General features: G+C 51.1%; 2 protein-coding genes across 2 annotated transcripts in view; one reads left to right on the forward strand and one right to left on the reverse strand.

The window, feature by feature from the left end:
• TMEM91 (transmembrane protein 91) overlaps window positions 1-2,311 on the forward strand; it is a 2,997-nt gene extending 686 nt beyond the window's left edge. Inside the window, exons 3-5 of the mRNA XM_069078329.1 lie at window positions 451-727; window positions 1,685-1,834; window positions 1,929-2,311. Coding sequence (XP_068934430.1) covers window positions 494-727; window positions 1,685-1,834; window positions 1,929-2,087 — 543 coding nt within the window. The 5' untranslated portion in view covers window positions 451-493 and the 3' untranslated portion in view covers window positions 2,088-2,311. The remainder of the gene's footprint in view (window positions 1-450; window positions 728-1,684; window positions 1,835-1,928) is intronic.
• A 280-nt stretch (window positions 2,312-2,591) lies between these two features.
• Window positions 2,592-12,294, reverse strand: EXOSC5 (exosome component 5). The gene is given in 7 exon segments (XM_069078326.1): window positions 2,592-3,386; window positions 3,865-3,954; window positions 4,223-4,363; window positions 5,239-5,360; window positions 10,989-11,102; window positions 12,064-12,243; window positions 12,246-12,294. Coding segments are annotated over 7 exon segments (774 nt in total). The 5' UTR covers window positions 12,280-12,294; the 3' UTR covers window positions 2,592-3,293.
• Window positions 12,295-12,395: the final 101 nt, after the last annotated feature.

A 12,395-nucleotide genomic window follows, 5' to 3' on the forward strand; every position in this document is an offset into this window, starting at 1 on the left:
AAAGCTTCCCAGGGCTCTGCCTCCTGTCCCAAGGGTACAGTCAACCGCTAGCTTCCTAGATTTAGGGGAAGGGGACCTTGGGGACGTAGGTAATGCTGAAGACCGGACCAGCTCATGGGTGGGTGGGCAGCATCGGGTCTCTGGAGCAGATATGTGAGGCTGGGGGCACGGAGAGGGGGAGGGGCAGGAGAGCTTTCCTAGAATGCTAGAACCCTGGGGCTCAGTGTGAGAAGATGACGACTAATTGCGGGGGGGGAAGGGGGGGAGGAGAGACTGGGCTGGGAGTCTGGACACCAGTTCTGACCCTGGCCCCTTTCTGGGCCTCAATTTCCCAGCCTGTAAAATGGGGTGGGGGTAGGTTCTCTAAGCATCCTTTGAGCCCTGCCAAGGCCTGGGGTAATTAAGGACCTGGGTTCACAGGATTGCATTTATCTGATGTATTTCTAACAGCCCTACTTCTTGTTCCCTTCCCCGAGGGGGGTCCAGTCAGGAGATGGACAATCCCCAGGACTTGCACCAGCCCTTGCTTGGGCCACCACCAGACGGATCCCCTGTCATGGAGCCCCCCAGCTCCAAGCCCCCCAGCACCAAGCCCCCCAGCTCCAAGACTCCCAACTCGACCCCAGGGCAAAAGCGGGCCCATCGCAAAGAGAAGGTCGTCAGGGAGATGCTTCCACTGCCCACTGTCAGCTTGGGGCTGCTCGAGCCCAAGAACCCTGATTTAGAGGTAGGAGCTGGGATCAGGCATTTGGCAGGGACCAGCAGAGGGCTCTAGGCATCTGGGTCTGCCATCGTCCAAGGAGGTCCGACTTCAAATCCAGACAGGATGCAAGGGACCAGAGTGCCCCCTCGGCTTTCATGCCCTGGGCAAGAGTTAGTGAGCTCCCCGTCCCTGCAGGGCTCCGGGCACAGGCTGGATGGCCACCTGTTGGGGTGTGGGGGGGGCAGCCCTCTGCAAATGCAGCTGCTCTTTTGTTCCTGATCGGTGGTTTGCAGACTGCACCGTTGCCTGGTCTCCATCCCCCTCTGTCCCCGTCTGCCTCCCTCTTCCGCATCTGTGCTGGCCCCAGCCCTCCGCAGTCTCCTTGCTTCGGCCCCGTCTCAGCCCCCTCCTTGCTGTCTTTTTTGCTTGTCTCCAGCTGTTCCCTCAGGCCTCGGCTGCGCTGGCTCGGCTTCTCTGCTCTCGTCCTGCAGACCTTTCTTTGCCCCTCCCCCCTTTTTTCTTGGGGTTCATCTCTCCCCAGTGAGGCCAGGGCTGGGATGAGAGTAGAGGGGCACTGCCTGGTGGAAGGGAGGGCCCACTCTCCACCTGCCCCCATCCCCCACCCAACTGGCTTCTGTCCTTAGCCCCTAGCCTCCCCAGATCAGAAGGCTCTCCACCGGCCCCCATCCACTGTCTCCCACTAAAGCTTAAACTCCAGGAGGGGGATTTCACTGGTTTTTGTGTCCCTGGTGCCGAGCACACAGTAGGTGTCCACACACACCTTGTCAGCCTCTGCATCTTTAAACAGAGGGTCAGACATTACACTCTCATCACCCCCTTCTTGGTCCTTGGCATTCTCTGCTTGTTCCTCTGACCAGGCTTGGGGGATGGCAGTGGGGTGGAGTGAAGCCAGAGGCCACTCTGGGCAAGGCCTTGCAGGGGTTCTGACGGCCCCCCCTCCCCCATCTCCTTCCTCCACAGGATTGCTGGTCCAGTGACAGTGACTATGAGGGAATGGGGGTCGGTCAGTTCACCCCACTGCTCTCTCGGGATTACGTGGGCCTGGCTGTCTTCTCTATCCTCTGCTGCTTTTGGCCTTTGGGCATAGCAGCCTTCTCTCTTGCCCAGAAGGTTAGCAAGTACTGGAAAAGAGGGTGGGTGGGAAGCAGGGAGGAGAGGTCCCTGGGACCCAGGGCTCACAGCCTCTCCCCTCTTGTTCCCTCAGACTAACAAGGCCTGGGCAGCAGGTGATGTCCGGGCGGCCGGTGCGTCTGCCCGGCGGGCTTTCCTGCTGGCCGTCCTTGCCATCGGCCTGGGGGTCTGCATTTATACAGCAGCCCTGGTCACGCTGGCCACCTACCTGACCTCTGGGGATTCCCTCTAGAGGCTCAGACACCCGTGGGGCCAGTGGGGTCTTGAGTCATGACAGCAGTCAGGACCACAAGGACCTCCCCCCACCCCATTCCCCATCCCCACCCCCACTTAGCCTATTCCCCATCCCCACCTACATCTACCCCATGCCCAATTCCCACCCCCACTTAGCCCATTCCCCATCCCCATTTACCCCATCCCCACCCATCCCACTCCCCTCCCCAAATCCCCTTCCCACCCCACCCTCAACCCAGGAAGAAACAAAGAATTAAACCTGGGATTCATCTGAAACCAAACTGTCGTGTCTGTGTTGGGGGGGACTGGGGGCCCCTGAGCACTTGGAAGAAAACTAACTGGTGTGCCAACTCATGATCTCTCCCCAAGAAGGGCAGGGCAGGGCCAGGCCAAGGTTCTCAGAATGGACCCTGGGGCACAGCCGGCCTCTTGGCCACCCCCAAGCCTAGAACACAGTCACTCCTGTCCTCTACCTCAATTCTTGCACGGCTCAACTCAAGCGTTTCCATTCACAAGCATTTATTGAGTGGCAACTGTGTGCCAGGCCCTGGGCACACACACACACACACACAAACAGAACAGTGTCTACCCACACCTCCTCTAGGACACACCAGATGTTAGCATTCTCCACCTCCTCAAATGACCTCTATCTAAATCATCCCTCCAGAAAAGGCTAAGTTCCCCTTGGGCAAGAGCAGTTCCATTTTGTCTTGGCAGTGCCCAGCGGGTGGGTGGTGCCACAAGGCTCAAATCCAGCCTCCAGACACTTACTGACAGCGTGACCCTGGGCAAGTCCTGTCACCTGCCTCAGTTTCCTCAGATGTAATCTGGGGATAATAGCAGCCCCTCCCTCCCAGGGCTGTCGTGAAAATTCAAGAGACCATGTCTGAAGAACTCTCAGCACAGTGCCGGGCACACAGTGAGTGCCTGGGCAGGAGCGATGGGTTCCTGGAAGGCCAGGGAGTCTGACACCCCCCGTGACTGATGGGGAAACTGAGGGCAGAGGTCACACAGGCCTTGTCAAGACGGTGGGCTGGGGGATTTGCCCAAGTCCCTTGTGGTGCTCCCAGCGGGGACAATCTCAAGGCATCTGAGCAGCTGGCGTCTTCACTGTTCCCAGAACGTGGGGGAACCTCAGAGCCCCCTCCTGTGATGGGGGAGGGGGGAGCGCAGGTCCAGCCACGCTCTCGGGCTCTGCTGCGGGTCAGCTCTTGGAATAGCGCCGCTGCAGAGAGTCTCTGTAGAACCGGAAGATATGATGGGAAGCGTGCTGGGCGGCGGCAAGACACTGCTGGAACTAGGGGAGGACAACAGGGTCAGCGGCCGCAAGGGCTGCGGGCTGCCGAGAGGCCGGGCCCCCGGCCCAGGGCCAAGAGGCACCACAGCACCACCTGCAGCCAGGCCACCCCTCCCAACCCGGCCCCCAGACACCTGCCCCCAGAGGGGTATCCCTGCCCAATGTGGGGCTGGGGGCTGCCGAGAGGCTGGGCCCCCAGCCCGAGGCTGGCTCGCTCAGGGTCCAGGAACACAAGGTGCCACAGCACCACCTGCAGCCAGGCCACCCCCAGGGCTACCCAGCCCACCCCCTCCCACCCTGGCCCCCAGACGCCTGCCCCAGTCAGCCCCGATGTCACTCAGCGCCCAGTACTGACAAACAGGCACCTATTATCCAGGGAGGGCTCACATCCTCATCCAGACACCTAAGCTGTGGAGGCAAGTGCCCACAGAATGACCTCCCTGGCCCTCCCAGAGGCCTCTGGGACCTGGCACATTACCTCAGCCACAGAGTACAGGCCTTTGGTGGTGGACATCAGCAGCTTCTGCTCGGTGCTGTCCAGGGCGAAAGTAAGGATGGCCCGAGCCTCCTGGAAGACAGAAGGGAGGAAGTCCCTGGCCACCCTCCCTCCCCTAACAGTCGGCCCAGGGTGGGCCTGTCTGTGTACACACAGACACAGACACACACACCACACCACACACCCTGCCCCTCATCCACACATCATGAGAAGAAACCCAAAGCAGGTGGTCTTCTCTGGCAGACTGGAGCCCCCATTTCCCCACCCCCCCATGCAGGAAGATGCTCTTCCATAGGCCCATTCATTCACTCCTCTGACCCATAACTGAGGCTCTGCTCACCTTCTCTTGCTTGGCTGTGGGGTCAAGGACAAGCCCGCCATCTGGGTCGAGGGCACAGGTGACCCCACAGAACAATGCCCGCATAGGCACACCAGCATCCACCAGGGCCAGGCAGGCTGCATTCAGGCAGCAGGCCAGCAGCTGGGCAATGGTCAGGGTCAAGGAGGCAGGGCCAGGGTGAAGAGGGACACAAGCCCCACCTGAGGCTTTTGTCTAGGCTGGGAATCCTACACCAGTGGTTTGGGGAAAGCCTTTAGAGCTATCTAATCTCTCTCCAACCCTTTAGGGAGGGGAGAGTCAGGACATGAATCTAGGTCACAGGCTCTGGGGTGAAAAGGATCTAAGGACCATCAGTCACGGGCAGGAGAGAGCACAGCGGTAACCTAGAGCCTATCTCCTGGATGAAAGGGGCCCACTACACCCTTCCCAACAATGGACCCCCCATGGAGAGGCCCTTCCCCTGAGGGAGCTCTCACCTTTGGGCCTTTTCCCACACATCCAGGCTTCCAGCTAGGGTTCCCTGACCTATCCTCTGAGGCCAAGCAGGAGGAGGTTAATCCCTCTACCCAAGGCAGCCCTGCAGACAATCGCCTATGGCTCCCACATCCAGCCTTCTCTTCAGGCTGAACACCCCCGGTGCCTTCTGGCCCTCCTCAAGGCCTGACCCAAGCCACCCCCACCCTTTCCTTCCAGCTTATCCTTGCTCTTCCTAAACCAAGTCCCCCAGGACTGAACACTATGTCCTCCAGGTCCAAGGATGCCTGGGCTATCACCTCCTTACTCCTGGAAGTCATGGCTCTTCTGAAGGAGCTCAAGACCCTAGAAGCTTTGGGGGCCCCTCCATCCCACTGCTGTCTCCTATGGAGTTTGCTGGCCATTTTTTTCATAATTGGAGAACCCCAGAAGGGTTTGGAAGGGGGCTGTCCCAAACCATGCCAGAATCAGGAAGAAGTAAGCCCAGGCATCCCAGCTCCTAGCCTGGGGAAGAAGAGGGAGGTGGCCAGGGCAGAGGATACAGAGCCAGCATCGCTGATGATCTGCAGCACGATGGTGATGGAGGTTCGGGGGTGCAAGGTCCCCAGCACAACAGCCTCACATGTATTTCGGATCAGCCGCTCCCTGCTTTTTTCTGCTACTCCTGGGAAGGAGGAAGAAACAACCGGAACTCGGTCTGGGCCCCACCAAGGGTCCCAACATCCCCTCTCACTCACCCCCTCATTTCACAGCAGCAGAATCACCCACAACTGGCAAAAAGCCAAACCAGGATCTCAGTCACACATAACACAATGCCTGTGGCTGAAGCCACTGGACAGCAGCCCAGGGAGCTCCCTAGCTGGCCTCACCCACAACCCCAGTAGATCCCTGGTGGGGTCAGGGGAGCAAGAGTGTGACCAAAAACCCTCTCCCACTTGGAGTTGGGGGTACCCTCAATAGCCTTCTGGGAGGGCCCAGGTCCTGGAAGAAAAGATTGGACAACAACTCAAGAGGTGGCAGGAAAAGTGCTCAGGGATGCAGAACGGACTCCACCAAGATGACCTCCATGACAGCCTACTGAGAAGACAAGGCTCCTCCTACGAATCCAACTTCAGTCTTCAGCAACCCTCTGCTTCCCGGGCCCATCTTCTGCCTGCCCTCCCCCATCTCTACCCACCCTTCAGGAAGCTGGCTCAGAGCTCTGGCCTTCCTCTGACCCAGCCACGCTCCCGGCCATCCTGGAGTCTGAGACTCCTAGAAAAAGTCCACTCCCTGCCCTGCCTTTACTACACACACACACAGAGACAGAGACACACACACACAGACACACAGAAACACACACAATGCCGTTCAGTCAGGTCCAATTCTTTGGGAGCCCATGGACCCTACCCAGATCATCCACAAGTTTTCTAGTCAAATTTTACTGGAATGTATTGCCATTTTTTTCTCCAGCACATTAAGGCAAGCACAGGTTAAATGACTTGTCCAGGGTCACACAGGCAGTAAGTTTCATCTCGGACCCTCCTGACTCTATCCACTGCACCACCCAGCCACTCCAAAGCTCCTTTTATCTGCCCTAATAATGACTCAAACTTACAATGTGCTAAGGACTGAAAAACGCATCTGCTGGAGAGACACATGTTCCAGTGTTACTCCTGCTTCACAGATGAGGAGGCTGAATCTTTGAGGGACTGAGTAAAATGCCAGAGGGAGAAGGGCCCCCACCTCAGCTGGCACAGGTCTGACCAGCTCAGCCCTCCACTGAGAAGCTTTCACTGGACAGGTGAGCCTCCACAAGTGTAATCAAGCTGCCAGCCTTCTCAGGGAGGGGGAGAATATGAACTCAAAATGTTAAACAAATGAGTATTAAGCATCGTTAAATGTACTTGGGAAATATTTAACAAAATAAATACATAAATAAGAGTATATATGTATATATATCTGTATATATATACATATATACATATATATACACATATGTATGATAGCTATATATGTATGTATTTAAAAGCTATCGGTGGTTCCCTACTGTTTAAAAGAAAAAGGACACACAGCTTAGCTGGGAGTTCAAGTTCAACCTTCTCATTCTAACCCACCTTTCCAGACTTCTTTCTTTTTTTTTTAACATCTTTTGATTTCATAATAATTCTCACTTTGGGAACCTATTTCCCCTCCTATTCAGCAAATCTAGTCAACTTACCAACCAAGCCTGACAGCGTCTGCAATGTTCCCTACCCCTGGTCCCCCACCTGTGCTGATGGGGGGCCAAAGTGAGCCTCCTCTACCATCTTTCTGAAGACCACTGACTCCCCCTGCTTTCTAATCAGACCAACACATTGAAGAACTGTCTGTTTGTAGAAGTAGAAAGGCTGTCAATCAATTGCCCTATGTCTTTGGATCGCTGGGCTGGGAGTCGGGAAGACTGGAGTTCCAATTAAGCCTCAGACGCTTACTGGCTGTGTGATGCCAGTCACACAGTGAAGTGACCTCTGCCTCACTTATTTCATCTGAAAACATGGGGATACTGAGAGCACCCATCTCCCAGAGTTGTTGTGAGGACCAAATGAATTATCTGTGAAGTGTTTTGTGGGTCTTAAAATGCCATACAAATGTTAATGATTACTGCCATCCTGTATCGTCCCAGATCAAAACACTCCTCTCTGGTCCCAGCTCCCCAAGTGTTTTTCTCATGAGAAAACACATACACACACACAGCTTATTTAATAAAAACTTTTTTTTTTTTGGAGGGGGAAAAGCAAGGCAAACTGGCAGTAAGTGACCTGACATAGCTAGTTAAAGCCCCAAGTGTCTGAGGCCAGATTTTGTCAATAAAAACATTCTCAGCTTTTGCTAAATGACAGCCCCCACTCCTAGTAAAAACAATAGAGAGCACAGGAATAAATGGAATTTTCCTTAAAGTTATAAGTAACATCTCTCTAAAACTATCAGCAAGCATTATTTGTAATGGGGATAAGCCAGAAGCTTGTCTAATAAGATCGGGGCTGAAACAAGGGTGCCCATTATCACTTGTTCTGGAAATGCTAGCTTCAGTTAATAAGAGAAGGAATTAGAAGAGGCACTGAGGAAACAAAGTTATCACTCGCAGCAGATGATATGATGGTATACTTAGAGAATCCTAAAGAATCAAGTCAAAAACTACTTGAAATAATGAACAAATTTAGCAAAGCTGCAGGACATAAAATAAACCCACATAAATCAGCATTTCTACATATTACTAACAAAGCCCAGCAGCAAGAGATAGAAAGAGAATTTCCATTTAAAATAACTGTAGACAACAAAAAATATTTGGGAGTCTCCCTGCCAAGACAAACCCCGGAACCATCTGGACACAATTACAAAACTCTTTTCACACAAGTAAAAGTCAGATCTAAATAAATGGAAAAATATCAGTACTTCATGGGTAGGCTGAGCTAATATAATAAAAATGACAATTCTACCTAAATTAATTTACCTATTCAATGCCATATCAAACTACCAAAAATTATTTGATAGAGCTAGGAAAAATACTAACAAAATTCATCTGAAAGAACAAAAGATCAAGAATCTCAAGGGAATTAATGAAAAGAAATGCTAGGGAAGGCGGCCTAGTCATGTCAGACCTTAAATTGTATTCTAAAGCAGCAATCATCAAAACTACTTCATCCATACGTACACAAATATTTCAAGCAGCTCTTTTTGCGGCGTCCAAGAACTGGAAATGGAGGGGATGCCCATCAGCTGGGGGATGGCTGAACAAGTTGTGTTGGTGAATGTAACAGAATGCTATTATGCAATAAGAAGTGAAGAGCAGGCTTCAGAAAATCCTGGAAAGACTTACACGAACTGATGCTGAGTGAGAGGAGCAGAAGCAGAACACTGCACAGAGGAACAGCCACAGTGTGTAATGTTCCAAAGGACTCAATGATGGAAAATACCAGTCACACCCAGAGAAAGAACGATGGAGTCTGAATGCAGAGCAAAGCAGACTTTTGTTTTCTTCTTCTTCCTTATAATTTTTCTACGCAACATGACTAATGCAAAAATGTGTTTAATAGGAATGTGTATGTAGAATCACATCATATCGCAGCATGCCATCTTGGGGATGAAGGGAGAGAAAATTAAAAACTTATGGAAGTGAATGTTGAAAACGAAAAATAATTAAATTTTTAAAAAAATACTTGGTACTGGTTAAGAAATAGAGGGGTAAGGGTTGGCTAGGTGGTACAGTGAATAGAGCACCGGCCTTGGACTCGGGAGGACCTGAGTTCAAATCCGGCCTCAGACACTTAACACAAAACTAGCAGGGTGACCTTGGGCAAGTCACTTAACCCCAATGGCCCTACCTTCCCTCCTCCAGAAAAAAAAAATAGAGAGGTAGATCAGTAGAATAGGTTAGGTACACAAGCCACAGCAATCAATGATTATAGCAATGTATTGTTTGATAACCCCTAAGACCCCAGCTTTTGGGATAAGAACTCACTATTTGACAAAAACTGCTGGGAAAACTGGAAAAATAGTATGGTAGAAACTGGGCATAGACCAAATCTGACACTGTATACCAAAATAAAATCCAAAAAGGCACACAATTTAGGTATAAAAGCTGATACTATAAACAAATTATGGGAATAAAGAGTTGTTTATCTGTCAGATTTATGGAGAAAGGAGGAATTTATGACCAAGTAAGAGAGAGAGAACATTATGAAGTAAAAAATGGATAATTTTGATTACATTAAATTGAAAGATTTTTGCACAAAGTCAATGCAACCAAGATTAGGAGGGAAGCAGGAAACTGGGAAAGAACTTTTACAACCAGTGTCTCTGATAAAGGCCTTATTTCTAAAATATATAGAGAAATGAGTCAAATTTACAAGAATACAAGTCACTCCCCAATTAATAAATGGTCAAAGGATATGAACAGGCAGTTTTCAGAGGAAGAAATTAAAGCCATCTAGAACCATATGAAAAAATGCTCTAAATCACTACTAATTAGAGAAATGCAGATTAAAACCCTAAGGTATATCACAGCTATCTGATTGGCTAAGATGAAAGAAAAAGAAAATGATAAATGTTGGAGATGATGTGGGAAAATTGGAACACTAATGCATTGTTGGTGGAATTGTAAGCTGATCCAACAATTCTGGAACTATGCTAAAGGGCTATAAAAATGTGCATACCCTTTGACCCAACAATACCCCTTCTAGGTCTGTATCCCTAAGAGATCATAAAAATGGAAAAAAGACCCACATACACAGCTCTTTTTGTGGTGACCAAGAACTAGAAATTGAGGGGATGCCCATCAATTGGGGAATGGCTAAACAAGTTGTGGTATATGAATGTAATCAATACTATTGTGCTATAAGAAATGATGAACAGGCTTCAGAAAATCCTGGAAAGATGTACATGAACTGATGCTGAGTGAAGTGAGCAAAACAAGGAGAATACTGTACACAGTAACAGCAATATTGTGTGATGATCAACTATGACAGACTTAGCTCTTGTTAGCAATACAAGGATCTAAGGCAATTCCAAAAGACTCATGATAGAAAACGCTGTCCATGGCCAGAGAAAGAACCATGGAATCTGAATGCAGATCAAAGCAGACTATTTGTTCTTATCTTTTTCATTTTTTTCCTCTTCTTTCACAATATGACTAATGTGGAAATACATTTAACATGATTGTACACGTACAACCTATATCAGACTGCTTGCTATTTTAGGGAAGGGGGAGTGAAGGAGAAAAATATTTGGAATTCACATCTTATAAGGGAATGTTGCAAACTATCTTTACATTGGAAAAAATAAAATTCTATTAAGTGGAAAAAATTAAAAATCTGTTAAAAAAGTTCTCTCTTTCATTACTTCACCTTTTCAAACAAAAGAGGAAGCTACTCTTCCCCAACGCTTCTCTAGGCTGTTAGTCTTGGGCAATGTTTCTGGGTGATGTAGCATCTTTTGGTTCTCTCCCATTACACTGCTGTATAGTGGTCCTGGCTCTGCCTGCTTTATCCTGGCATTAATTCCTCGAAGTCTTCCCAGGCTTCTCCTGAATTCTTCTTATTTCTCATTTACACAGCAATCCCACAGTTCCACAGCTTGTTTTGCCTTCCCCCAAGCAACAGCACCTACTCTGTGCCTGACTCTTGGCTGCCACAAAAGGCTTGCACCTTCAGCAGCCCTGAACAACATTCCTAAAACACCAGCTGCTCCCCAAGTCCACTTCCCAAGATGGAAAAAGGCTAAAGAGACAGAGACTCCCAGGAGAAATGGGTCCCACCCCCAGCTCCCTGCTCACCAGGCAGCCCTATCTTGGGCTTCAGAATCACCTCCAGAGTGGCCTTGTTGAAGATCTCCTTGCTGACTTTGACCTCTGCCGGACCATAGACTCCAACGAGGACCGACGTGTCCCCTACAGAGAAGGAAGCAGGTACTATATACCTATATATAGCATCAGATCTCCCCACCTGAACAGGGCCCCGCCCTCTCAGGTCTGGACTAATTCTTACCCCGCATCTGGACCACTCCCAGCTCCCACCTCCCTCTATTTGATGATAGCTAAGGCTTCGGGGTGACACAGCCTGGAGTCGGGGAGACTCCTCTCCCGGAGCTAAAATCTGGCCTCAGAGACTTAGCAGCTGTGTGGCCCTAGGCAAGTCACTTCACCCTGTCTGCCTCAGTTTCCACATTTGTACAATGAGATGGAGAAGAAATGACAAACCACTGCAGTACCTCTGCCAAGAATGCCCCAAATGGGGTCATGAAAAGAGCTGGACAGGACTGAAAGGACAAAATAATAGCTAATATGTATTTCTACAGCACTTTTCAAAGTTTGTGAAGCCTTTACATATATGATCCCGACAACAATCCTGTTCTATAAGGGCTGCTATTATCCCCATTTAACAGATGAAGAAATGAAGACCAAAGGGGGTAAAGTCGGCCAGTTGTCAGAGGCAGGATTAGAACTCAGATCTTTCTGACTTAAGATCAAGGTTCCCTATTTCTACATAATTCCTTCACCTAAAGCCAGCAGGGGAGGCCCCTGGGGATGGGGATGGAGGTCGGCGGACCAAGAAGAGAGGAGGGCGGAGGCCCGGCGCAGACCGCAGCCTGTCCCAAGGGCGCTCAGCCCGGGGTCTGCCAGCGAGCCCCAGGCCCTGGGCCCTGCACGGGCCGGCCGCCGGGTGCACACGACACCCCCAGCTTCCCCCGCCCCCAGGAGATGGGGGGTTAGGGGCCCCTCCCCCGCGCCGAACGTGCACTGGCCCCTGAAGGGGGGAGGGGGTTTATGCTTTCCCGAGGGAGGGCGGCCCCCATCCCTCACAGGAGCCCGGGTATTTACCCGGAAGCAAAGGTTCGGGAGGGCGCCTTACCCTGCAGGAAGGAGGCGGAACCATCGGGTCGGGAGAGCAGGTTCTGTTCGCAGGCGAAATGCCGGAGGCTGCAGCCGGAGCCTCGAGAACTTGGATCCCCACAGGGCCCAGCGCCAGGGCCCAACTCCGTCTCCATCTCCATCCACGTGAAGGCCGGCCAGCACAAAACTACTTCCGGGGTGGCCAGGGCGCGGGCCTGAAGGTCTTGGGGAGCATGCGCAAGCTTTTTGTTTGCTTGAGCTCGTGGTTTCGCCCGATTTCAACCTCCCTCCCCAAGTCCTGTGACCAGGTGCAGTCCTGCCTGAGCGGCGAGAGAGGGCGCTTAAGCCATG

This window comes from Petaurus breviceps, unplaced genomic scaffold (genome assembly GCF_028583685.1).
Source record: "Petaurus breviceps papuanus isolate PSGF00001 unplaced genomic scaffold, PetGlider_PUasm1.0 91041, whole genome shotgun sequence".
Classification (NCBI taxonomy): Eukaryota; Metazoa; Chordata; class Mammalia; order Diprotodontia; family Petauridae; genus Petaurus; species Petaurus breviceps.